This window comes from Selaginella moellendorffii, unplaced genomic scaffold, assembly GCF_000143415.4.
Source record: "Selaginella moellendorffii unplaced genomic scaffold, v1.0 SELMOscaffold_4, whole genome shotgun sequence".
NCBI classification, from domain to species: Eukaryota; Viridiplantae; Streptophyta; class Lycopodiopsida; order Selaginellales; family Selaginellaceae; genus Selaginella; species Selaginella moellendorffii.
Window position 1 is genome coordinate 3,924,129 of NW_003314265.1, and position 26,138 is coordinate 3,950,266.

The 26,138-nt window shown below is 44.1% G+C and overlaps 8 protein-coding genes across 11 annotated transcripts; 4 read left to right on the forward strand and 4 right to left on the reverse strand.

The window, feature by feature from the left end:
- Position 1: 1 nt before the first annotated feature.
- On the reverse strand, positions 2–2,017 carry LOC9654220 (probable serine protease EDA2). Its single transcript, XM_024669061.1, has 6 exons — positions 1,844–2,017; positions 1,423–1,610; positions 1,047–1,173; positions 580–872; positions 402–496; positions 2–213 (listed from the first exon to the last, which is right to left on the reverse strand). Exons 1-6 carry the CDS (start codon positions 2,015–2,017, stop codon positions 2–4), a joined length of 1,089 nt encoding a protein of 362 aa, XP_024524829.1.
- Positions 2,018–8,352: 6,335 nt separating this feature from the next.
- LOC9654994 lies at positions 8,353–9,073 on the forward strand. The gene is made up of 4 exons (XM_002964241.2): positions 8,353–8,610; positions 8,701–8,781; positions 8,829–8,886; positions 8,937–9,073. The coding sequence occupies exons 1-4, from the start codon at positions 8,411–8,413 to the stop codon at positions 8,979–8,981; spliced, it is 384 nt and encodes a 127-aa protein (XP_002964287.2). The 5' UTR covers positions 8,353–8,410; the 3' UTR covers positions 8,982–9,073.
- LOC112344404 (CTD nuclear envelope phosphatase 1 homolog) lies at positions 9,048–9,638 on the forward strand. The gene has a single exon (XM_024669062.1). It carries the CDS (start codon positions 9,048–9,050, stop codon positions 9,636–9,638), a length of 591 nt encoding a protein of 196 aa, XP_024524830.1.
- Positions 9,639–10,966: 1,328 nt separating this feature from the next.
- LOC9654221 lies at positions 10,967–11,533 on the reverse strand. Its single transcript, XM_002964633.2, has 2 exons — positions 11,158–11,533; positions 10,967–11,097 (listed from the first exon to the last, which is right to left on the reverse strand). Exons 1-2 carry the CDS (start codon positions 11,480–11,482, stop codon positions 11,063–11,065), a joined length of 360 nt encoding a protein of 119 aa, XP_002964679.1. The 5' UTR covers positions 11,483–11,533; the 3' UTR covers positions 10,967–11,062.
- A 155-nt stretch (positions 11,534–11,688) lies between these two features.
- On the reverse strand, positions 11,689–14,992 carry LOC9654995 (C-type lectin receptor-like tyrosine-protein kinase At1g52310). 2 transcript variants are annotated; one of them, XM_024669285.1, is made up of 4 exons: positions 13,820–14,992; positions 13,337–13,738; positions 12,727–13,273; positions 11,689–12,420 (listed from the first exon to the last, which is right to left on the reverse strand). In XM_024669285.1, exons 1-4 carry the CDS (start codon positions 14,127–14,129, stop codon positions 11,796–11,798), a joined length of 1,884 nt encoding a protein of 627 aa, XP_024525053.1. In that variant the 5' UTR covers positions 14,130–14,992; the 3' UTR covers positions 11,689–11,795. The 2 variants fall into 2 exon arrangements, with proteins under 2 accessions (XP_024525053.1, XP_024525052.1); XM_024669284.1 differs by having other exon boundaries at positions 13,337–13,747.
- Positions 14,993–15,184: 192 nt separating this feature from the next.
- LOC9654996 lies at positions 15,185–16,321 on the reverse strand. The gene is made up of 6 exons (XM_024669286.1): positions 16,091–16,321; positions 15,919–16,037; positions 15,730–15,856; positions 15,532–15,680; positions 15,397–15,459; positions 15,185–15,340 (listed from the first exon to the last, which is right to left on the reverse strand). Exons 1-6 carry the CDS (start codon positions 16,304–16,306, stop codon positions 15,313–15,315), a joined length of 702 nt encoding a protein of 233 aa, XP_024525054.1. The 5' UTR covers positions 16,307–16,321; the 3' UTR covers positions 15,185–15,312.
- Positions 16,322–16,542: 221 nt separating this feature from the next.
- Positions 16,543–20,805, forward strand: LOC9654997 (phosphoglucomutase, chloroplastic). Of its 3 annotated transcripts, none has more exons than XM_024669307.1 (23): positions 16,543–16,658; positions 17,384–17,449; positions 17,495–17,539; positions 17,593–17,685; positions 17,743–17,795; positions 17,845–17,896; positions 17,947–18,015; positions 18,082–18,150; positions 18,201–18,323; positions 18,378–18,430; positions 18,482–18,560; positions 18,610–18,674; positions 18,722–18,789; positions 18,849–18,967; positions 19,027–19,101; positions 19,157–19,272; positions 19,338–19,479; positions 19,535–19,616; positions 19,670–19,716; positions 19,804–19,881; positions 19,939–20,044; positions 20,105–20,209; positions 20,268–20,805. In XM_024669307.1, exons 1-22 carry the CDS (start codon positions 16,548–16,550, stop codon positions 20,170–20,172), a joined length of 1,779 nt encoding a protein of 592 aa, XP_024525075.1. In that variant the 5' UTR covers positions 16,543–16,547; the 3' UTR covers positions 20,173–20,209; positions 20,268–20,805. The 3 variants fall into 3 exon arrangements, with proteins under 3 accessions (XP_024525075.1, XP_024525073.1, XP_024525074.1); XM_024669305.1 differs by lacking the exon at positions 16,543–16,658 and adding an exon at positions 16,841–17,228; XM_024669306.1 differs by lacking the exon at positions 16,543–16,658 and adding an exon at positions 16,841–17,220.
- Positions 20,806–22,899: 2,094 nt separating this feature from the next.
- On the forward strand, positions 22,900–24,207 carry LOC112344405 (pentatricopeptide repeat-containing protein At4g02750-like). The gene has a single exon (XM_024669063.1). It carries the CDS (start codon positions 22,900–22,902, stop codon positions 24,205–24,207), a length of 1,308 nt encoding a protein of 435 aa, XP_024524831.1.
- The last annotated feature ends 1,931 nt before the right edge of the window (positions 24,208–26,138 follow it).

Here is a 26,138-nt window from a genome sequence, read left to right on the forward strand (position 1 = left end):
TTTAGGGCTGGCTCATATACTCCTGGAGCCAATTCCCAATTTGCAAGCGAATGAACGCGCGAGCTTTGTCTAGCATGTCGCATTCTTGAGGATCTGGTAGAAAAGTTATGGAGTTGGGGGAGAAAACGAAAAGAAGCTTACTTGTTATCACACACCCTGTCTTGAAATCCTGGACGTGGGAACAAGAGTGGCAGTCCAGCATAAACGATGGCTCTGCGAAATAGAAACAGTAACAATTGATCAAACGCTTCTGGCAAGAATATGTGTGTACCAGAAGAAGAAGACGTGATGTTTTGGATCGAAGCATGCCGCCATGGGTCCTCCAATCCATTTAGAAACATGATCTTGGAGCCTACAAGAACAAACCATGAGAAAAGAAACACTCAAAAACATGGAAGTACCGGCAATCTTTGCTCCCCCAAACAACAGGTTTGTCGTTGCAACGTCCGGTTGGATTCCCTGACCAAACATTTGCGAGCACTGATCCAAGTAGTACCTGAGACATCGAGAGTTATATTGTTCTTCGAAGGAATTGCTACGTTTGGTTGCTCTTACTGTGTGTTGATTTGGAGAGAAAACAAGCCATCTGGTCCGCTAGAGACTCGAAAGAGTCCCATTTCCGTGCAAACTTGATACTTCCAGGCCCATTGATCTCTTGCACTACTTTGGTTAGCTTGCACTGAAAGTCTCAGTAGTTCCACGTCGAAGAAGTCCACAGGGCCGGTTGGGAAGGATGAAAATACGTCCTGTTTGAAACAGTTGGGTGATTGTACGTGGAAGACGAATTTAGTTACCAGAAGCTTTGTAGCATTGTTAGTAGCACTTGCGTTGAGTACTGAAGTACACAACTGATTAAACCGTCCGCTTTGGGCCTGGATTGTAGCAAAACGGAACAGATCAGAGAAAAGAACAAAAACATGGCGTTGGAGTTGTTTTCTTACTGCAACAGCTATTATCTCAGCCACATAAGCCAGAAAATCGACGTCTTGCAGCTGCAAAAGCAACACTACTTTCTTGAGTGACAGAAAAAACACTAAAAAACTTACCTTTACAGCGTTTGGATCAAAGAAAGATTTGATCGCGGTTCCGTTTTCTAGCAAAGCCTTCTCAACAATGCTTGTGACATTCTGCAGCACTCGCTTGCATTCTGGGCCAGCAGTGATTCCCATCTGTCTGCGAGTCAGGGAGAAAAAACTTAATTAAGTTTTCATCACCTGCCTGTCGTAAGCACTGTAGCTTAAGATCGGATGCACCACAGCAGAGCTGGCCCAGCTTCCAATCACCAAGTGCGGAAATTTCAGTCTGAACCAAGCACTCAAAGCACCCGCATAGGAACCTCCGATCACGAGCCACGGGTTGTCTCCGTCCTTCTGGAACTTGGCATTGATTACCTTCTGAAGAATTGAAAGAAAAGAATCTTACGAGAGTTGAGAGCGTGACAAAAGAAGTTTCACCTGATAGAAAGCGATAAACTCCGCGTGATCCAGCAAAGATTGCTGGATCGTGAGATACTTGAGGTTGTCAACTGTGAGGTTGTGAAATGGTGAGCTTTCACCGTAGAATCTGTGCTCCAAGGTCACGACAGCGGCTCCAAACTCCTTCGCAACATCCTGAAGAAAAGTTTAAGACAGCGAGAAGAAGAAAAATGTTGTTGTCCAGCGTACCCCTACAGATGTGAGTTGAGCGTATCCTCCCGGGCATGAGGTCTCTCCACACATAACCAGGAACATCGGCCCTCGTTGAGGCTCAAAGTAGTCCAATAGCTCGAAGTATTTCTGAGGAAACGTCCTTGTATCCTAAAGAATAAACAATCCAAAGATAGTACGAGATTTGTTTCTCAAACCTCGGGTGTGAAGTGATCCAGTTTTTGTTGCTGGAAGTAAGCTCTTCGTTCTTCCAGTGGAACGTTCCATGCCGAGCTAGAGGAAGCACGCAAACCTGGGCTGAATGCAAGCGATGGTGTTGCAGCCACAAAGAAGACCAAAACAAGAGAAAGCATCAGAGTCTCTTTGAGCATCGTAGAAATGTGGCCTTCTTGAGCTGATCAAGAAAGGGTACAACGCGACCTTTGGAAGGATCGCCAGCATCCTCCAAAATATTGGCAGCGTTGGAGACTCCACTAGCAGGCGATTGACCATAAATGATAAACCCTAATGGATACTGCCACCAACATTTTAATGAAATAGTTGGCGCATGACTTCCTCCTAAGACACAGATATCCCTTTATACTGTTTTCCACCAAGTGTTCCCATCTTGATAGAAGAGCAGCCATAGTCACTTTGGATTGATCCCCCTTGAGCTCCTCTCACAGTAGATATATATTTGGTGAATGGCTCAAGTTTCACTCACTCAAATTTTTATTCTCAGCTTTTGTCAAAGGCATACCATGTCCACCGCTCTGTTATCACTGTGCCACCATTGAGTGAATTAACAACCCCAAAGATTGCCTCCCTTGCTTAAAGGCACTGAAGTTTCTAATTCTTCATGCTAAGTGTTCACTCGCTCATTCAAGTTCCTATCAATGTCCTTAATAATATACATGTTTTTGGGGTTTTTTAGTGCCCATCTATAAGACGAACTTAGAACAAGAGGGATCATCTCTACCTACACTCTCTTGTGCTTGAGCCACCTAAATCTCTTTTATTCTATGCAGGTAGATAGCCAAGTGGTGCAAAACAGCCTAGTTTTCCAGTAGAGTAGGGAGATCCCCCTTGGCCCAAAGGATCCCAGGGAAACGTCTCTTGATTTGAGGTATAGTTATGTCATCATGTTTGTCGTGGTAACATTATAACACAGTAAACTAGGGATAAACTTATACAAAGTATATGGACAATAATTCTTCATATTTTCCACTTTGTCCACATGGAATTTTTATGTCATTTGCAAAGATCCACTCAATTTCCTTATTCTTAATTTGTTAGTCCATGTATGGGGAGCTAAATCTCTCTCTCTCTCTCTCTCTCTCTCTCTCTCTCTCTCTCTCTCTCTCTCAACCATATATGACCATATATAACGCACATTCACTTTCAATAAAACTTAAAATAATAATTTGAAATATAATTAATTGTATTTTATTTTTAAATATTTTTTAAAAAATGCTAAATATGGAACTAAAAAATAAAGTAATAGTAATAATATTTTAAATAAACATTATCTAGACCTTCAATTAAACTATTATAAAAACTTTAAAATATTATCTATATAATTAAAAATTCCTTGATTCTTTTAAATATTATTTAAAATATTACTAATTGCATTTAATATTTATTTGTAACTAGTATCTAAATATGATCTATTATTGCAAATCCTTATGTTTAAAATGTACCTAGAATATTTATGTTTTCTAAGCTAAATGTTGATATTTTATTACTCTTAAAAGTTTATAATAATTTTTTACTTATCACTAATACAAACTGTGTTTAAGGAAAATAACCTGATCAATGCTTTCCAATTAGAACCTAAGCATGATAATAACATTAAATAGATCCTTTGGTTTAGTCTCCATTTGAACATGAGTAAAGAATCCTACAATAAGCTACAAAGCTTCCATATTTCTTAGAAATTTAGCATACCTGTTACATTTCTAAAGTAAAGAATAAAATTCTTACATTTTGACTGTAATTTTTAAAACTTCCAGGTATAGAGGTGTATGGAAGACACATCTATACTCATCACTAAGTACAAAAGAGCTCAATACTATCCTCTTTAGTAGTAGCTTCTACAATCTTTTTGGTAGCAAGTATATTCCTTTAAAACTCTACCACCACAACTTCAAGACTGTCATGAGTGATATAATTGGCCACTTGGGATCAATAATATCCACCTCCTTTGAAGTTGATAAATTAAACTCAATTGACGGCAATATTAACAACATGTGTTGCAACTTCTATTACTCTTGCTACCAATTCTTATGCCCAATTGGATTTCCTTCATAGGAATCTTAGGGATGATATGTACAATTGGTTCAATCATTTAATAGTGATTGCCACTTATCATTCTTGGGATAATGTTCAGTGTTTTATATGAGTTTTCAACATGTCTCCAAGGAACATTGTTGCACTCGTGTAAATTAGAGCCTTTTTTTGGACGTCTTTAAGCACACATTTGGATATGTTGAAGATTGTGGCAATACTTTTAGTAATTGCATTATCTTCATTAGAAACCGTTTGGGTTAATTATTCAATTTGATGTTTGCTTCTAGAATCTCTTATTTCATACGAAGCCAAATATGTTAAAGCCATAACACTCTCATTCTAGGGGGGCACTTGGGATATTGTCATGTGTCTAAGAAAATGTAAATCTTTTTATTAACTAAAGATGCAATGTGATGTATTTGGTATATGTATAGCTACATTTAATGTCAAGCTAGTAATATTCCCCTCATGTTGTAAAGCAAGGTTAGCGTTAATTAGAGTTTCCCATTTATTTAAACTAATGGCATTTGATTTAATGGGGGCTTTTTCATGGTTGATTGCTAGTAATAAGTACATCATTATTACTTTCGATTACTTGATTTGTTATGTGTAAATCAGTGTTTTTGCTAGTGCATTTGTAATTGTTGTTAGCTACTTCCTCCTCAATTGAGTGGTAATACAATATTCTTGTCTAGAACATATTCTCTCAAATAATAGTTTCAGTTAAAGTATTTAATGTCTTAATATCTCAGTTGGGAATGCACCACACTTTCATAAATGATTATCATTTATAGATAAAAGTTTTGGTGGAAGGGCTTATTCAAACCTTCGAAGAAATTATCAGAAAGTATATGAACATTTAACATTCAAATTAGTATGGTTATTTACCATCTTTTTGATATGCATATGTTACAGGGGTATAGAGTTTTATTGGTGTTTCATCATATATACTTTTATATGATCATAATTCAATGTTGATATCAATATTTGATAAGCATTCTTTCACTAATTTAAGTAGAGTCTATTGAACATTTGGGCCATATACAAGTGAAACAATAGCAACACTATAACTTTTATCATTGTTCAATTATAGAGTACAAAATGGATGATCTAGAATTAGTTTATTATCCCAATCTTATAGTATATAATTTATCTAAATGGCTCTTTCCTCACTGAAAGGGACTATATCAAGTGTTGTGGTAAGATAGATAAAAAGTTTATAAAGTTTAGTACAATATTCAACATGCTAATCCTTTGGAAACTATATATGTACAACAAGTAAAGTATTTCATAAAAAGAGATCAGAAATAAGTTCTATTGTTTACAAATTTACTAATGCTTTCTTTTGATATTCCTCCAGATCCTGACCCATCAATTAGAAAACTCTACTTTCATCACACTAAAAAGAGGGAAGAATGTGAGGTTTAAGTGTACAATTATGATATTATATATTGTAGTGGGATTTTGATAGCTATTAAATTAGTTTCAATCTATATATATATAAGTTAAGGTTTTTAGGCTAATCAAATATACATATTTCAGCTTTTTTTAAAATAATTTTTCAAAAGCTATATAACATAGCTATATATGAGTAAAAATATGGTTTTTTAAAAATTAATAATAGATTAATGGAATGAACAAAGTGCATGACTTTATTAACATTTTTTCCCTCTAATACCATTAATGTAATATGGGAATAAATATATTAATTAGGGATTAGACCCTTACTTATATACAAAAATGGATCGATTAGATGAGATGTTATTTATCTATATATAAATATATATTTACAGACCTCACAGAAGTATAATTTAATTTTTAAAGTTTTAATAAAAAATTATTTTAAAAAATATATAGAAAAGAAATACATAAAAGGTAAAAGAACATTTTATAGTATTATATTATAATATAACAGCTTTATGATATTAGTCTTTTTCTTATATAAAAAATAGATCCTATACAGCTCCTTTTTTAAACTTTTTTTAGAAAGTGCAAAATCTTGTAAAGAAAATCCAAAACTTAAAATACATGTGAACTTTCAAAAGTATCTACAACTCATAAGTGAGAAATTGTAAAGTATGTGAATTTCAACATATAAAACAGAACTTATTAAAGAATATCTAAACTATAAAAATACTCTAGTTTATAATTCATAATTGTTTAATTTAACATAAATAATATAAAGCATAGATTTTCTTAATCAATATGTTATACCACAGCATTGCAACTCTCTTGATGTTACTTCTGTTACAGGTTACTCGTGTTAAATCACCCCCACCTCACCCATACCAACTTCAGCCTTTTACAATCTTTCGTAGAAATCTCCATACATTATCATTGTCACAGTTTCGAACTAGTATGCGACAGCTTGTTGAGCATATTAATCGTGTATACAGTGGCAATCCTCATATTTCAGTAAGAGGGTCAATTTTAGATTTGTGGTTTGGTAACACCAGGGTGAGTTTCTATTTGTATGTGAATGCCCCTTTAGTTGTAAATAATCAGTATATAATCTGTGTTACTGATCCCTTAATCCTGGTAAATTTTCATCCCACACACGTACAGAACTCATTCATTCGAATTGCTGCACGGATTTCTGTGGATGCCGCTATCGATACAACTAGATTGACATTTCATGGAGGCATACGCACTGAGTTTTTGAACTTTGCAATCAGCTATCAGGTTAATGTCTACAATAATCGTAGTTTGTATGCCATGAATTCATCAGTGATAAATGGTAGCACTTCATATGCAAGAATTTCACCTATGATTGCTTATGTAAAAAATTCATCAGTGATTGATGGTCGCAATGTATATGCAAAGGGCTCGTCAATGATTGTTACGCATAAAAGTGATAGTGATCAAGGGAGCTGCTGGAGCTTTGAAAACTCTCTTATATGTAGCCAAGTCAAGGAACCTGGATCTTACCTTCTACAAGGAAATGGTATCAGTTCATTGAATGGGCTTTACAGGTTGATTTTGCGTATGGACTGTAAATTAGCCTTAATGACAAAGAGGAAGTATCAGGAAATTTGGGTAAGCAAACATAATTATCATCCTTCTGATGGATGCTATGCTATACAACAACATGATGGAAACTTGGTTATTAAGGACATCGATGGGAATGTTTTTTGGGCAGCTGGAGTGTATTGTAAGCCCCAACCAAATTGCATTATGCCCACTAGTGTTGTTGTTAGAGGAGAGGGAAATGTTTTCATCTATAACTTGGATACTTGTGAGATCTGGTGGCAAGCACTAAGTTGAATTACAGTGAAGAGGCTAGGTATTGATGTTTAACTTTTGCCACCATATGTATAATAAGATTAATGCCTCTAAAGGTATTGCATTGTTTGAATAGGATGAGAGACTTGAACCTCATTATTAAACTTCCTTGCAACGAGGCTCAGGAGCTGCATCTTACTTCACAAGATCCCAAGTCAAGGGGAGTGATTAATCTTTCACCCAAGACTATCGCTTAAGATCAAGCCACAAACCAACTCGCTAAGTCTGTTTGAGCTTCCACAATGCGATTGGCAAAGCAAAGCCTGCGTACATTATATAGAGAGCGGTAGGGAAAAAGTAAGAAATATAAAACCTACAAAAATTCACAAACTATCTTTTTCCTATTTTTTATACAGGAAATCAACATCAAAAAATACTGATTTTAACTATTAATTTGAGATCAAATTAAAGCCAAAACTCAAATTTGAATGAGGTGCAAATAGCCGCACTACAAAACCTAAACCCTTTTACAGCTGGCAAAGCTCACAAACTTCTCTAGCAAGCTCGCCCTGCTTTTGGTGTGAAACTTTGCTCCAGCTCTAGATCGCAAGTCCAGGATGATCCACCGTCTTGTGAGGCCGAATGCCCAGTACAACATAAGCCAGAATGGAGCCCAAAGTAGAATCCCTGATCACAAACACGCTCCCATTGATCTAGCGCAACAACATTTTTCAAATTACAAGACAGCTTTACGCCAATGCCATCACAGCCATTGAATCTCCACCACCCTTGACTAGGGAAACCATGTTTAATTTACAAAATTCTGGAAAGTAAACTCAAGGCAACAGAAAGAGCGTAAGTCATGCGCCTTTCTTGCTAGCACCCAGATCCCAAATAAGACAGTCCACAACAACTCTCACAATCCGCTAGCGATTGGGCCGAGCGATGGGGACGATGGGGCTCCGTCCCAATCGCGATTTGAGCGGCCACCAAGACAGAGTGGATCACTCGGTGACTGGAACAACTGTAGGGCGCTGGTTAACGTCAACTCAAGACAAAAGTTTGGCGACCTTGTGCGCAAGATTGTTTTTCCCTTTAGTTTACAATTGCTCAGGCCAGCAGCGTAGCTCCAATCTGATTAAACAGTCCTCTTTGGGCCTGGATAAAAACGATAAGAGAAAAGAAGAACAAAAACATGGCGTTTGGAGTTCTTTCTTGCTGCAACAGCCATTGCCCTCATACAACTAATAAACCCTAATTCTTGGTAAGAGAGAATGGGGGGCGGGCGAGCGGAATGGATGAAGCGCATAGCGTCAATGCCGGCGCCACAGATGCCCGTGGAGAAGCTCAAGCGATGGGGCGAGGAGCTCAAGAAGGGCGTGTGGGGCTACTGGGAGGATCACCGCTGGAAGCCGCTGCAGATCAGCGCTCGCCAGAGGGCCAAGATCAAGAGGGAAGTGCTGCTCGCGGGAGGGTAAGATTTTCCCACATTTCTCTACTCTTTCTCAGTAGTTCTTTTGTTCTTCGCCCTTCCTTTTCCCCATTGGAACTTTTGCTCGTGTAGAGACTGGCCTTACGATAAACCACGCAAGGAGATGAGGAACGTGATGAAGGGTCACAAGGGCGACAGGATCTCTGCCGAGAGGTTTGCATCAAACTCTTCCAAATGCTTTGCTTGATTCGCGATTTCAGGAGGAAGACCACTGCCGAGATTATGCAGAGAATGCCCCAGATGGTCGCAGACTGCAGGGTAAGCTCCGCTACAATGTCAAAATCTTCCAATCTTTCGCTTGCTTGCAGAAAAGAGCCAGAGAAAGAAGGCAAGCCTCAGCGAAGAACAAGTAACAAAAGGGATTAGAAAAGGTTTACTTCCTTATAAATTACAAAGCTCTATTGGGTAGAAACCTAACAATGGGCAAGCCAACTCTGGTGCTGGATCTCGATGGAACGCTGATTTGCGCTCGTAGGCTGAAAAACTCCTCAGGTATGGGAGCTGACATGGTAGTTGAGGGCTATGCCGTCTACAAGCGTCCGGGCCTTGACAAATTCCTGCGAGACATGGCAAAGCTGTATGAGATTGTCATCTTTTCCTACAACTACGAGCCTTATGTGAATGGCATAGCGGACAAGCTGGATCCCACGGGAACTTTGATCTCCCAGAGGCTTAGCAGGGAATCGTGCCCTACCAGGAGCAAAGATCTGAGCGCCCAAGCATTCGGACGCGATTTAGCGAGGGTGGTGTGGCTTGATGACACTGAGACGGCTTTTGACAAGCAGCCGGGGAATGGGCTGGTGGTTCCCAATTTCATGGTTGAGATGAGCAATGGAAAGGACAGCTTGTTTGAGGATTTGCGGCCACACTTGGACGCCATTGTTGCCAACTGTGGAGAGGTGGATGTTCCATCTGCGCTCCAGAAGATTGGGAGAATTCAAGTTAGGAGTGCAAGTGGGAAACCTTGGGTTGTTCGTGTCAATCAACGCCCAGAGAGAATAAATATTTAATTTTATTACCACATTTACTTTTTATTCTCTTTATAGCTATAAAATTCTGATTGATCAATTCGATTAATAAATAATACTAAAACTATTAAGCAAACTAAATGCAGACAACAAATTATTTAAATTTAATATTCCATAACCAGTTATCTTATTCAAACCTCTATAATTTATAAACACAAGATTAATCAGAAGTGTTTAAGAAAGTTTATATTATAAATAAAAAATACAAGATTAATCTAAAAGAATAACAACCATTAGATGGTAGAATAAGGGTAATAAAATAGCCCTTAAGCAAACGAAAAGGCTTTAACCCAAATAGTTGTCCAGAAATCTCTAGAATTATGAAACTAAGAGGTGTAATTTGCCAATCAAAATGTTATACTCTGATGTATCAACTATTTGGTGTTACTTTTATTGTGGGTTGCTTGTCAACCCCCTCATACCATCTTCAACCTCTTACCATCTTTCGCATAAATCCAGTAGGAAGGCCAGTTTTAAATTTAGAGTTTAACAACGGCTGAAGTTCATTTTGTCCGTGAATGCGCCTTTAGTTATAAGCAATCAGTTTCTAATCTGTGATCCTGACCCCTCTATCCCCTTCAATTTTCATCCCACATACGTACGGGACTCACTCACTGAAATTGTTGGACGAATTTCCGTGGATGCTGCCAGCAATTCGAATAGATTGACATTTTGTGGAGGCATATGTACTGAGTACTTGAACTTTGGAATTAGTTATCAGCTTGTTGTCAACAATCATAGCAGATTCTATGCAAGGAACTCATTAGTGACTAATGGTAGGACTATATATGCAAGGAATTTATCTGTGATTGACAATCAGCTATATTTTAGGAATTCTTCAGTGATTGATGGAGCTTGTCAGTAATTGTTACTTCTATTGAAGCTTTCTCTCGCGCTGTTGGATTAGTCTTCTTTCTTCTTCAGAAACGTCCGACGCACGAAAGTGATGGTGATCTACATTCTGGCTGGGGCTCACAATACACTCCAGCTGCATTCCTATTCCTTAATAACCAAGTTTCCATCTTTTTGTATAGTGTGGCATCCATCTGAACGATGATAATTGTGTTTAATTGTGTTTGCTCACCCAGATTTCCTGATGCTTACTCTTTTTCGTTAAAGCCAAGTTTGCACCAGCTATGAAATATACGTGCTGACCATCTGTGCCACCATCCCTTACAGTTAGTTATCTGCATAAATGATCGCATAGCTTTTTTCAAAGCATCTTTACTTGTTTGTGAAAGCTTCTATTCTATCACACATTTTTTGTTTATTCGACTAATTTTTCTAGATATATTTCATGTAAAAAGTTGTCACACAAACAAATTCTTATTATTATTCCAAGTCTGAGCATTTATTTAGAGCGATCAGTTCCCATCCATTTTCATGCTCTCCACAGTCTCTACGATCTAGAACCATGCTCCACGGATGAAGTCGAGAACCTCTGGAAAACAAAAGCAATGAAGACGAAATCAAGACCAAGAAAGTTTATAGCTGGCTTTACCTCGATCATCGTCGTCGTTGTAGTAGCGGCGGCGCTCCTGATCGTCATCGTCATCGCCTCGCTGCTGCTGCTGCTGCTGGCAGTGCTGGAGGAGGTCGGCTCCAATGTCGCGAGGGCGGCAACCTTTGCTCTCCACGTACTGGCGCGCCACACTGCAGCACTGGGGCGAGGGACTGTCACGCGAGCACTGCTGCAGCTGCCCGCGCAGTTGGCGGCACTCCCGCTCGCGGCGGCGGTCGCGAGGGGAATCGTTCCAGTCGCGCATGGCCGCCGCGGCCACCACCATGAGCATCAAGACAGCAGCCACGAACTTGATCGACGCCATTTGGAGGAGTTAGAGAATCGAAACCAAAGAGAAAACAACAGAGCGAATGAGATGAAACTCGTGAGCTTGATGGAGGCTGGAGCGAGCGCGGTGAATTTATAGTGGGTTAACCGGAAGTTTGCATGGTAAAGTTCTTGGCCACATAGCTTACATGCGGACTAGAGTTACTGCAAAGTAAATAATCGCATGAAAGAAAAAGAGAAAAGTATTTGAGAGGAAACAATGACAATTCTGGCGTTAATGGATAAAATCAAGCACAAAGTTTCTCCTTTCTACCATAACGAGTTCTTTCTTCCAATGGAATCTTGAGAGCCTAGAAGAGAGACTCCATGATCTCCGACTGGACTGTGATGAGAGCCGGCTCTTTGGAGCGAGCATCTCTCGCGGGATAAACCACCTCTTGTATTTGCTGCTGCTGCTGCTGCCTGGGCTGCAAGCTCTCCACGTCCTTGAGCTGATCGAGCTGATGAACAACGTAAGACATCCGAGGCCTCATAGACGCGACGTGCTGCGTGCAGCTGTAGATGAGATCCACGAGCATCTGGATGTGTGCGGGGGCGGGAATCGACGTGAGCGACGGATCGATGATCTCCTGCAGCTGCTGCGACTGAACCAGTGGCGTCGCCCACTCGAAGATGGTCTGCCAGTCCACCACGTCCACTGGCATGGCCGGCTTGCGGCCGCTGATGAGCTCCAGCATGAGCACGCCGAAGCTGTAGACGTCGCTCTTGGTGGTGAGCTCGTTGCGGTAGACGAACTCCGGGGCGAGGTAGCCGTGCGTCCCTGCCACCACCGTGCGCTCGTAGGCGGCCTCCCACGGCACGACGCTGGCCAGGCCCACTCCCATGACGCGGCCGTGGAACTTGTCGTCGAGGAGAATGCTGCTCGCCTTGATGTCCCTGTGGATGACGTGAGGCTTCACTTGGTCGTGCAAGTATCTGCCAGAGCGAAGTTCTTAGTGCCACACGGGAGAAAAAGGAATGAAGTAACGCAAGCATATTAGTGAAACCAGCCGGAGTTTTCTAGATGCCAAGCATGGCACGCTCAGCGGTTTGTACTGAAAAAAGAAATGAACAAAGATCAATCACCGAATCGGAAAAACACTCAAACCAGATGCTATAATACTCAAGCAAACCAAAGAATGACATTGAATCGTCAAAGAACGAATGCATATGATCCTACATGCCACGCTTGAATCGTAAAAAGAACGAAGAAAACGAGAAACTAACCAGGTTACTACTTACGCTATGCCTTGAGCAGCGGTGACCGCAATTTGCATCCTCGTTCTCCAGTCCAGCGTTCCTCTCCTGACGGGGTCGTGCAGCCAGAGGTCGAGCGGCCCATTCGCGATGTACTCGTAGGCTATGTATCGCTCGCCGTGATCGTAGCAGCATCCAATGACCGCCACCAGACTTGGATGCCGCAGCCGCGCTATCCGGTTCATCTCCGCTAGAAACTCTTTCCGACTTTGGAAGCTCGATCGTTCCAGCTTCTTGACAGCCACCAAAACGCCATCGGAGAGAATCCCCTTGAAAGTGCTACCCCGGAGCCTGTTCTCCATCCCAAAATTGTTGGTGGCGATCCTAAGCTCGTCCAGAGTAAATAGTCTGAGCGAGGAGAGCGGCACCATGGAAGACGACGGCGCTCTTCTCGATCTCCTCCTCCTCCTCTTCCTTCTATAGACTAGAAGCCAGATGACAATCGCTAATGCCGTGACAAGTATCAAACAGCTTACGGCTATAAGTACGATGAGGTACGCTTTGCGGTTTGTAGCTCGTATACATTCGCCCTCTAAAGCCAAGTCAAGAGAAATAAGTTTAGAGACAAGGAATCGATACAAACTTGCCGAGTTACCTTTCGTAGCAAGAACACAGACGAATCTATGCCTGTCTCCACAGTTCTCACGTACAAGCCCGCGCATGCTTGACACAGACAAGCAATATTCTCCCAAGTTAACGCAACCCGAGCTGGAGCAATTGCTGGAAGCGAAGGAAAAATTCCAGCGTACGTGACAGTCGCTCCACCTCCACAAAACTCCCCGGCTGGTGTTGGATATCACAGCCCCGACCCAGCACGGATCAAAGACACCGGTACAGTGGCCTTTGACAAACGCGACCTCGGCATCGGAAGTTATAGAGGCCAGGTGACCACTCCTGTTCCGGCAACTCGTCTCGGATTCCTCCCAAGTGCTGCTCGCGTTGACGAGCATAAAGCATCGATCAGCCGGTCCTCGTAGCCATCCATCCGGACAAGTTGCTACAAACGCTAACAAACAAGAGGAGAGCTTTCAGTAGAGTGTGACTTGAAACTCAAAACAAAAGAGCTGATGTTACTCACAGTTTTGCTTCTCCTCGAGAAGAGAAAGCCTGCTGCCTTGTCCACTGCTACTGCGCTGGTGTCGTCTCTGTCCCGTGGCAGAGACTATAATGCCAAAGGCAATGAAGAGCAAAACGATGCCCGCCCCGGCAGACACCACCAATGAGAGAAATATCCTCCTCCACCTTGTTCCTCTTTGCACTTCGTCCATGATTCTCGGGTCGCCATGATGGTGCTTTACGCACCAAGCTCCATCGCCACCACCATCCCGCTCTACTTGATCTTCGTCATTACCAGCAGCTTCTAGCAGTAGAGCCAGACTTCCCAGCATAGCCGAGAGAGATCCCAGGAGAGTGTAGTAACGTCGCCGCAGATCTTGCCTCTCTGGAGAAGATGGTAGTAGCAGCAGCAGCAGCAGTAAAACTTGGTGGCCTTCTTCTTGCCATTCGTCCACAAAGGCCGCTACTCAATCCCATTGAATCTCGCGGTAGTACTGCAGCAAGGAACTAACAGCGGGAGTAGCTCTGGCTACATTCATAAAGCAAGCCCCCAAGAGAAAGAAAAAAAGGAGAAAAAAGAAGAGGAAAGAATCCTGTGAGCCCCTGCCCTGCCTTTTATTCTACCAGATGCCTCCAGCGCAAGCAAGCCCTATCTCCCTGTTCTTAATTCTTTTTCCCACAACTGTCCGGTACCTGGAGGACGATTTACCAATCTAGCCCGGGCCCTTGTGAATCTAGAGAGCGAGAATCAATGCCCGCAACCACAGCTCTCGGCGTCGCGATTCGCGAATGGGAAGATTACCTTGAGAAATGCGGAGAAACATGAAGATTATCTGGCGCCGCTACTGCGAATCGTGGAACTGGCATCTGCTGAGGCGGAAGAATCGTTTGCTGCTGCCGCCGCTGCTAGATTCCTCGCATTTGGCACCGAATCAGCTGAAACACGCGACTAAAAACAAGCGCACAGATCTGATAAACCCTAAACCTTAGACACATTCCCGCCCGGGAATCGCGCATTCCGTTGCGGAAATCCCTGCCCGTTTTTACCCCCGGGTAAGGTATAAAAAGGCAAAACGCTACCTCATTGGAGGGTTCCATCCATCCATCCATCCAGCCATTGATCCGAGCTCTAGCTCGTTTTAAAAGTTGACAACTTGATGTGGTAATAATTCCAGCCTTGGCCATTCAATGCCACGCTTCGAGGGCCGTGCGGAGCGCATTCATGGAGCCTGTCTTTCACTCTCAGGTTTTTACGTGTTGTTTTTGTTGCTTCTTTGATGCGATGCAAGCGATGGATGGAGGAAGGATTTCGATTGATCTCCTCCAAATTAATCGCCCATCGTGATTCGTGGCGTGAAAATCCTTTGCTTCGTTGTTTGCTTCTCCGTAAAATAAGTTTTTTTGCTCGTGTATCAGCCAACCAGCCACAACTTTTATCCTCCAAATCAAAACTTTGCGTTCCTCAAACTTCTCTCGTCACAGCGCAAATCGTGATTGTACAAGAATGTATTCCCTTTATTCCCTCCTCGCGACGTCTAGATTTCTGCAGTGGGCGATCGTGAGAAGAATGAATTTTAAACTATATGAGCTCGGCCGGACCTTTCGATGTGGTGCAGGATTAAAAGCCTTGGTCCCGGTGGAATCTTCACGTCCCTGAGTGCACTGAAAGGCATATAAGAGATATGAGAGATATGAGCACAGAAACAAGAAATAATAGGCAGAGTAGCGACGGACCTGTCCGTGAGCAAGGGAAGAGTTTCATCGGTAAGATAGCCCTTCTTAAAGTTCTTCTCGTACTTTTCCAGTCCGAGTACTCGTAGCATGTTCTTGGATCGCAGGTATTGAATGTCATCTCCCGGAGGTTGGTAAAACTTTTGCGTCACCTGGAAAGAGGAATGGATGACAAACTCCCAATCGGCAGAATTTACAGACCTTGAACATCGCTGCTTGAATAAGCCCGAAAGATAAGCCAGTAGTGACAGCAGACGCCACTGGATTCTCGCCTCCCATGCCGCTCGCGATCGAAAGACACGCACCAGATCCAAATCCCGCCACCATACTGCCAGGAGAACAGGGAAACATTCGTATCAAGCTTATACAAAGAATCATCTAAAAGCTTACCTGGTCTGAGCATCCTCAACACCACCACGCAAGCGTTTCATGACGCAAGTCAGCCCAGAATTCACTCCAGACATGACGGCAAAATTCCGAGCTTGAGCCCAAGGTCCGCCAGCAAAAGCCTGAAAATTCTCTCGAAAAGTTTCCCTTCCAAATTCGCGACAAGATTGCATACCATCATCTGTGGATTCGTCTGCGGCAGCTGGTTGCCCATCGGTGGAGCGCCGGCGGCAGCATCCGCGGTCAATCGCCCCATGAGCCCCCCAATTGCACCGCCCTGCGCAGCGCCACCGGCTGTGACGATTGCCACCTCCACGGGCGCCGATTGCTGCCTCAACCATTGCTTGAATCCCGCGTCCAGCTTCCCCAGGCGCTCCTGGACTGCCTCCATAGCCTCTAAAGAACCCTAAAAATGCAAGGAGATGAAAAAAGAATATCCTCCGCCTTAAACCCTCAAAATGGGACAATCCCCGCCGTCCGTTTCAAATGGAGGTAGAATATGCCGATACGCCCACAACGCAATCTTGGGATATCCCCAATTGCTCGAGTGTACTCTACTAAACGAACCAATGCCTATAAAAGAAATCTGGAAGGGAGAAATTTTCACACTCAGAGCTAAACCTAAAATGGAGATGTCCATGGGAGAGATGGCTATGGCGAAGATCCATTTCCAAATGGACAGGTTTGCGGTGTATTGTTCCAGGAGGATGAAGAGCACGGGCCACAAGATCAGCGGCTATGATGTAAGTAACCTGAAAACCCAACGGCCGCGATTTGCTTGCATGTGTGTCTCTCATAACCCGTGAAACGCTGCCACCTCACAATCCAATATATAGCGATGACGAGATCGTCGATCGCGCCCGTGCCACCGTTGGATTTGATTACCCCAACGGCCAAGGTTTATAATGGATGTTCTTCAGTTTTGTCATTCATCAATGGGAGAAACAGGGAGGGCTGACATGCCGGGCTCGGGAATCTAGGGTTCTTCAGGTATTTCGCGGGCGCATGACATGGCGGCCGCTATGGCGTCGCTGGGATCGGCGCTGCCGGCGTCGTCGTCCTTCACGGCGTCGGAGATTTCTTCCGCGAGATCAGTCAAGCCGCGGCCTCGATCTGTGTCATTCGCAATGCGGCACACTGGCAGTTCTAGTTGTGTCGCTCCCGAGGCCTTCTCCTTGTCGTGGTGCCAGACAATGCGGGATTCCACCGGCTGCGAGTCTCTTGCCAGGAGCAAAATGTGGAACTGTCCGTGGCAAATTTCTACTTGCGATGGGAGATTGCGGACCAGAGCGGCAGGCTCAGAAGGTTTCAAGGTTCCCTGATTGCGACTACGTTGTTTTCTTCCGGGAATCTAGAGTTGTAGAGTAGAGCACTGGGATGAATTCGAATTATGCATCCATGGGGATTGGGATATAGGTGAAGGATCAAATCTTCGCGTTTTTCACGTAGTTCTTTTGCTGTGACACAGGTTAAAACTGTACCAACGAAGCCAATTGAGGGGCAGAAAACTGGAACGAGTGGATTAAGAAAGAAGGTAAAGCGTGTCGTAAAGTTTTTGTTGCTTACTCCGTTGTATCAGGTGAAAGTTTTCATGGAACAAAATTACCTCTCAAATTGGATACAGGTATTTGCATTTTGCTTACAGAGCTTTTACATTGACATATATTCCTTTTATAGTCGCTCTTCAACTCCCTTTCATCCTCGGACGTGAAAGGAGCGACTCTTGTGCTTGGAGGTGATGGCCGTTATTTCAACAAGCCAGCAGCTCAGGTAGCTATACTGCATGTCAAATAAATCATAAGCTCTGAAAGCTTGTTATGTTTCCAGATAATTATGAAGATCGCAGCGGGAAATGGAGTAAAAAAAGTTTTTGTCGCAAGGTAATTTACGTCGTATCTCTTTGTTTGTAACTTGATGTGGAGCTTGCAGGGATGGAATTATGTCTACTCCCGCCGTTTCTGCTGTCATACGGAAACGAAAAGTAAGGCTTCTAGTATGTGCTTGAAGTGATTCTGATTTTCAGTATTTCAGGCAAATGGAGGATTCATCATGAGCGCGAGCCACAACCCTGGCGGTCCCAAGAACGACTGGGGTATTAAGGTTTTTTGCTCATTAATTTCTCTGATACGATCATTGGGCTTCTGCTAACTCGCATTTTTCGTTCAGTTCAATTATAGCAGCGGTCAGCCTGCACCTGAGGTCATAACAGACAAGATTTATGGAAACACCCAATCTGTATGATTGTTGTTTATTTTTGCTTACATGCATTCATATCATCCTTGCAGATTAAAGAAATTAAAATGGCGGATATTCCTGATGTAAATTTGTCAAAACTTGGGACCCATAAATTTGGCAGCTTCACTGTAGAAGTCATCGATCCTGTTTCTGACTATCTCGAGCTGCTGAAGGCAAGAACAAACTGCCCAAACTAGATTGGAAACTTCTCGCTTTTGTCTGTGCAGAGCGTATTCGATTTTCCACTTCTCAAAAGTCTCTTGTCACGCTCCGATTTCAGGTCCTTCTCTCCTCTGCCAGCATCTCCTTTGTTGACTTTTATGAGGTGCAGTTTCAAATTTGACGCTATGCATGCTGTAACTGGAGCGTATGCTGAACCAATTTTCGTGGACGTCTTAGGAGCTAAAAAGGTATGTCTAGGAATGCAACTGACAGTCATGTTTTCTTCGGATTCCGCAGGGTTCTGTAAATAACGGTGTTCCTAAGGAGGATTTTGGAGGCGGCCATCCTGATCCTAATCTTACGTAAGCACTTAGTTCACAATGAAGCTGCTTATTCGCCATGCTTTCAGTTATGCCGAGGAACTGGTTGAACTAATGTTTAGTCCGGATGCACCAGACTTTGGTGCTGCAAGTGATGGTAAAGCAGAGTTAAAAACTTTACTGCGAGCGGATTTTTTGAATTCAAAAAGAATGCAGGTGATGGAGACCGGAACATGATCCTAGGCAACAATTTCTTTGTCACTCCTTCGGACTCTGTTGCCATGATTGCAGCCAATGCTCAGCCATGCATTCCATACTTCAAGAAGGGAATAAAGGTATGCTGAATTTTGGTAACTTTAGAGAGTACTTATTCTCATTGTTTCTACTTCTACAGGGGCTGGCACGTTCAATGCCAACAAGCGCAGCGTTGGACAGAGTTGCACAGAAGCTTAAAGTTCCATTCTTTGAGGTACGGGACGCTACCGACTTTATGAGCAATGGTTCACACAGCAAAATTGTTGAAGGTTCCAACTGGCTGGAAGTTTTTTGGCAATCTCATGGACGCGGGAAAACTGTCGATTTGCGGAGAGGAAAGTTTTGGAACGGGATCTGATCATATTCGTGAAAAGGATGGAATCTGGTAAGCTTCTATCACTTCGCAGATGATGTAACCAGTAGTTACATCTTGCACGGTTTTTAAACCAGGGCAATTCTGGCATGGCTATCCATATTGGCTCACAGAAACAAAGGAAAAAAGGTCGGTGACAAGCTTGTGACAGTTGAGGATGTTGCCAGGGAATACTGGGCGAATTATGGACGCAACTTCTTTTCAAGATATGATTACGAGGTAATCCTTGAATTTTCAACGTCGAGATCATCAATTGTCTCATGCTCGTTTATAGGAATGCGATGCTGCTTCGGCCAACAAAATGATTGATCATCTTCGAAGTCTTATTGCAAAGAGCAAGAAAGGAGATAAATATGGTATTCCGATGTGGCTTCGAAAACACCTCTCAAACCTTTAACGCTTCTTGCAGGCAAATATTCTCTTGCTCTTGCGGACGACTTCAAATACGTTGATCCGGTGAGTGCTACAACTGATTCATTTTTTATTTATGTTTATTTTCTGCTCACACGATCTGCCTGCCTGCTGACACTTTTGAAATGACAGATCGACGGGAGCGTATCTTCCAAGCAAGGAATCCGCTTCATTTTCAGCGACGGCTCGCGATTTATTTTCCGTTTATCAGTAAGTGTCAGCCTCGCTTTCCTTCTCATTAAAAAAACCACGCTCGTTTTCCTGTAGGGAACCGGGTCGGCAGGCGCAACAATACGCCTCTACGTGGAACAGTATGAGACGGACAAGTCAAAGCACGATCTCGATGCCCAGGAGGCGCTGAAACCCCTGATAGGTAACGTGCTGGTCGCTTTGCTTGATCTCAAATCTTTGTCAATGTTTTTTGTTTTCTCAGAGATCGCGTTGAAGGTCTCGAAGTTGAAAGATTTCACTGGCCGGGACAAGCCAACGGTCATCACATGAGGAAAGGATGGCGTTCTCGCCTCGTCCTCGATTAGAGGTGTGGTTTTGGGTTTCAAAGTCATCTTTGGCATACAAACGAATGATTTCGTTCGCAGATCCGAATCAGCCGCAACACTGCACTTAGCCGACGCATCGTTGAGAACTCCGAGGTTTATCACACAATCTCGCGAGACATTGTACCAGTTCACCACTTCTTTTCTCGCAGCCGTGACTCGAGACCAATGGTGGCAAGCCACCGCATTGTGCCTCCGAGTAAAATAAGCAAACGTTTTTTTTGGGCTTAAGTTAACATCACCGAGATCTGGGGCAACGAAGGTGCGATGTTGCCTCGCTAATAAGCTCCCTTTCATCGATCCGTGAGCTCTCTCGAGTGGCAAGCTTTAAAAAAGCATAAGAACAGGACAGCGATCCAAGGATCATCCGAGGAAAGATAGCAATGGAAGTGGTCCGAGTTCCTTGAACTCTTCTGGAAATAACGGCTGACAAGCTCTAGAACAAGCGGCACAAAACAAATCTATGACGAAGCGGAATGAAAGTTCCTACGAGCTAGTTTTATACGAGTACGAGTAGTATACTGTACACGCCGCTAGCCACCAGCGGACAGGATCGTATGAGATTTGGCCCGTGCTTTCTTTCGCCTGGGATTTAAACAAAAGAGAGCGTTGGATGGTTCTCTCGCGCTTTGGTGGCTTGCATGTGGCGTGGAATGGAAACGCACCCCCTTGTGCGTACCATGTATGTGTGTGTGATATCATCACACAAAATGCACAGATCAAAGTGAAAGAGACATTGATTTTATTAGAAAAAAGATTCCTTTATGGAAGCTAGCGCAATGTAAAACCATAACAAATATCATAGTATATCAGTGCGAAGGAAACAAACAACGCTAGCTATGATCGAGAGATGGGAATGAATGGTTTTATATCTTGACAACCTTGGCCAGGGAATGATGACGGGTTCTCTTTGGCAATTGCGCTTTGGGCGCTTTGGCTTTGTTTTGTCTTTGGAGGCCAGGCGTATGAATGCCCCGTATAAAATACGGCGCATCTCCAATGGGAGCTCTACACGTAACGCGGCATGCGATGCAGGGACAAAACGAAACAGGAGACACGATCGCTGGGTTGACAAAAGGATTAGTTAAAAATTATTTGATTAGTGAGCTAAGCTGATGGAAACAACAGCGTCGGCAGGCCACATGAACACAACGTCACGCGGCCGTATGGGCCGAAATGCTGATACGGAAGAGGTGGGTTGTGGCCCACTTGACGGAATCGTTGGACGGAATATTTGGTCTCCTCTCTCCCTCTCCGACGGCTATGGATATAAAAGGAGGCCTCCGGCCCCGTTCTGTTGGTCCATCGCAATCTTGCAACTTGCAAAAAAGTAGTGCGCTACGGTTCTTCGCTCCTCGCCGACAGCTTGTTTGATTGGTTTGCTCGGCGAATTATTTCGCTTGGCTCCCCATTTTCTGTGATTTTGAGCGGGGCGAGGTTAGATTTGATTTGGGAAGTGCAGTGATCCATCCATTCGCTCGCTATATATACTTGTAGCTCACAAGCAATTCGATCGTCGATAGAGATCATGGGTCAGTGCCTCAACAAGCCGGGCCATGCCGTGAGGCGACTGGGCGAGTCGCGCTCGTCGAGCGGCGGCGGCGGCGGCTTGAAATGCGGCCGACTCTACTCGCTCTTGAAGGAGCAAAGGTCGAGGTTCTACATCTTCCGCCGCTGCATCGTCATGCTCGTCAAATCCTGAAGGTGGACCTCGATCGATTCATCCACCACAAGCTGGAATTTTTCCTTTGCTACTTTTTCTTTTGTACAAATTGTGCTTTGTGAGGGAGGAGCGGCACAGAGATCACTGCGAAAAGAAGCAAGAACAAATCCATCGCTGAGAAGGAAGTGAGATTTTTCCGACCGCATCGCTTGCTTTTCCCGGGTCCGTCCGCCAAAAAATGTACAGTCCCTTTTGAGTCAATTGATCAATCAATGAGGTCCAATCCATAGAAAATCTGTTTTGTCACTCGTTCGTTCTTATCCGGATTTTTCCGCTAATCCAAACCGGATTGGATCTTTCGAAAAGACGCGATTTTTTCTTCTCTCGATGTTTTCGGCATCGTGAGGATTCATGAGAGCGGCGCCTCTCCGATCAATTCCAGCAGCTCCACCGCCATCGCATTCCGCCCTCGTCTTCCTTCTCAGCTCGTGCGGCGCCGGTGATCTGCCCAAGCTCCGGAGCATCCACGCCCAAATCCTCCACAGCGATTTCTCCCGCGATAAGCTCCTCAACGATCATCTCCTCCGCCTCTACGGCAAATGCGGCTGCCTGGACGAGGCATGCAGGGTCTTCGATGCCATCGCCCACAAGGACGTCTACACGTGGACGGCCATGGTTGGCGCTTACGCCCAGGCAGGCAGCATCGACGGCGCAAAATGCCTCTTCGACCAAATGCCCGAGAGGAACGCCGTGACATGGAACGCGATGATCACAGCATATGCCAAAGCAGGGCATCTGGAAGAAGCAAAGAATCTCTTCGATCGAATGCCACAGTGGACGTTGATCTCGTGGAATATCATGTTGGTTGCTTACGCCACTGATCATGATCTAAAAGGTGTACTTGATCTGCTCGATTCGATGCAAGAGAGAAACGTATTTACTTGGAACATGGTGCTCACCGCATTTGCCCAAGAAGGGCAATTTGAGGCCGCAAAGTCAATATTCCAATCCATGCCGGATTGGAATCTCGCTACCTGGACGACAATGCTGCAGGCCTATGCCCAAATGGGGCACCTCTCCGACGCTTGGGTGGTGTTCCGGTCCATGCCGGAGCATGACGTGATAAGCTGGATCGCAATTCTCCTTGCGAACTACCAAAACAGCGACCTCGCGAGCACGAAAGCTGTGTTTGATTCCATGCCGGACTGGAGTGCTGCTTCGTGCACGGTGATGCTCCAGGCCCTTTCCGACCGTGGCCACATCACTGCTGCAAGGGACGTCTACGATTCGATTACGGACAAGAATGTGGTGGCGGGGACGGCCATGATCACCGCGTATTCCCAGGCGGGAATGCCCACCCACGCCCAGGAGGTTTTCGATTCCATGGAAGAGAAAAACGTGCTGACGTGGAGCTCGCTCATGTCTGCATATGCCCAGGCCAGGCAGATGCCTCAGGCGGAGAATCTCTTTGAGCATATGCCAGAGCGGAACCTGGTGTCGTGGTCAACGATGATATCCGGGTTCGCGGAGAATGGCAACTTGGAGAATGCAAGATGCTGTTTTGATTCCATGCCGGAGCACACGCAGGCAGCGTGGAACGCAATGGCGGCAGCATATACCATTTGCGGGCATCTGGAAGACGCTAAGGAAACGTTCGACGACATGCCCGATCGAGACCAAATCTCCTACACGGCCATGGTCCAATCTTACGCGCAAAACGGAAACATAGGCGAAGGGATATCGCTCGTCTACGCAATGCCGCACAGAGACGCCAAGACCTGGAATGCGATAATGGCAGCACTTGCCCAGAAGGGGTATCTGGATCGCGCGCGCCGGGTGTTCGACGCCATGCCAGAATCCAACGGAGTCTCGTGGAGCGCCATAGTCTCCTGCTACGCGCAGACGGGCCGCGGGGAGTCAGGTGTCCGGATGTTTGCGGCAATGGCGGCGGAGGGATTCCCCGCAGACCAGGTGGCTTGCCTGAGCGGGCTCGTTGCTCAAACCCACATCGGCAGGGTCCCGCAGTGCTGCGCCTTCTTCCGCTCCATGCAACAGGACTTCGGGGTGGCGCCGCTGGCGGAGCACTTCCTGTGCATGGTGGACTTGCTGGGAAAGGCCGGGCATCTGGAGCGAGCGGAGGAGCTGGTGGAGACCATGCCCTACGTACCGCACGTCAAGACGTGGGGCGCGCTGCTGGGCGCTTGCCGGCTCCATGCAGACGTCGGGCGGGCCAGCGACGCGGCCAGGAATCTCTTCGCCGTGGACACTCGAGATTCCGGATCTCACGTGTTGCTGTCCAACATGTGTGCTTATCCGTGAATCCGATAATATAAAATGTGCGATTTTATTTAAATTAACCATAGGTATATTCGCGGAATCTTTCGGCCTTTATAAAGTAGAGCTGCGGAAAAAGGATGTCTAGTTTTCTGCAAGGATCTCTCCCTTTTCGTCTTCCCAGAGCACTGCAAGAAGCTGAGAGGAGGAGGAACTGCAAGGCTGGGGTCACGCGCTGCTCCTTCTCCTCCTACGCATGTGGCGCGACAGCAGATCTCTACGCGCTGCTGGGCGTGAGCTCTGGCACTGACTTTCCTAGGAATCATTGAGCGAGATGGAGTGCTTGGTCTGTATCGCGGCTTTGTTCCCAATGCACTGAAGAACCTTGCCTCGGAGCATCTACCGCATCGCACCGATGTCTGCCTGACCAGTGACTGCGAGCAATGCTCGTGCGTCCAGGAGGCATACCAGCTGCTGTGTTACCCGGCTATTTGGGAGGCAAAGACGAGAACTTCATCTAGCAACTCAGCATGTCGTAGGACGATTTCTCTTCTTTTTCATTGTTAGATATTTAGAACCACATTGTCATTATCATGTTTTATTACACACATTAACTCTAAAGGATATAATAAGTCATAAATATGATTAGATTTTTTTAATTTTAATGAAAATCATCTGTACACAAATATTACATAAATGTCAAAGGTGACTACTTGCTGCTCACTTGTTCACCTGTAGAACTAGTGACCGTGCAAGAGATCTAGATTCGTCAACTTTGAAGAATAACTTGCACTGAATTGGAATAGAAATCTATTGCAAAAATCTTGTCTCTACATTGCTTTTTTAGCTCCTTGATTGCCACAATATCTATCTTGGTCATTGTGGCTATAGATCTTTCATAAAGACCTACACATTCGCAAGAAAAGAAAGCACAGTCACATGATGCATCTGGAATTACTCTACTTCGCAAAAACGTCTAGAACATAGAGTAGTCTCGGTTTTTGGGTTCAAGGTTTAGCACCTTTGGGTGAATGTATGATACAGCACAAAATAATACTTCATAACTAAATTCTTTTGAACCAGTTTTTACAAATGTGAAAGTTATACAACTTTTTGAAATATATGGTTGGCAAGGCTTAATATAAGTTTACAGTAGTTCAAATCCTAGCTAGAATGCTTCCAAGCTCAGCTAGGTTAGGCAATTCCCCATACTCAGCTATTTGTCATGCTCTAGGTGCAGATCTCAGCATTAGCATCATATAAATATGCTAAAACAATGAAAAGAAAAAGTTGCCTCTCAGCATAGACATATTGCTCAGCATGATCGTTTGAAAGGAGTTCCTTATCCTTTGCAAATTTGAGGGGTGATTGATCAAAAGTGGTGACATTTCTGGCATCCATGAAGGAGCCAATTGCATTTAAATGAAGAACTTAGGCTAGAAGAATTCAAGAATCATAATGTTGTAAAAATAAAACACAAGAAACTGCCAACCATTGACATCTCTACTCACTAGCTATCAACTACCATCATTACAAGATGTGTATGTATTTCTATTTTCCTAGCTTTGTACTTTGAAATTTTTAAACTAACTGGGTTGATCTAACACAATGAAAGAGCTGTCAAGCACATGGAAAACAAAAATGATCTTGCTTTGTATGTGCTCAACAACTCTTGGTGTAAAATTGAATCTCATGCCAAATATGATCCTAGGGTCATAAGGTACTGCTTTAGGATCTTGTAAAAGGAACAAAAAACAAGATCATCAATACCAAAGAATCAACTTGAGTTGGAAGCAGGAGCAATGTAATGTTTGGAAGAGCTAAAGGCATCAATAGGCAAGTGCTCATAATTTAGAATTGAGGATTCTAGCATTTGGATTTTCAATAAGCAATATAGGGAAATTTATACAAATGCTGTACAAAGGATGGAATAAACTCTTCCAGAATACAAGTTTCGCAAGCTGTGGTATACTTAG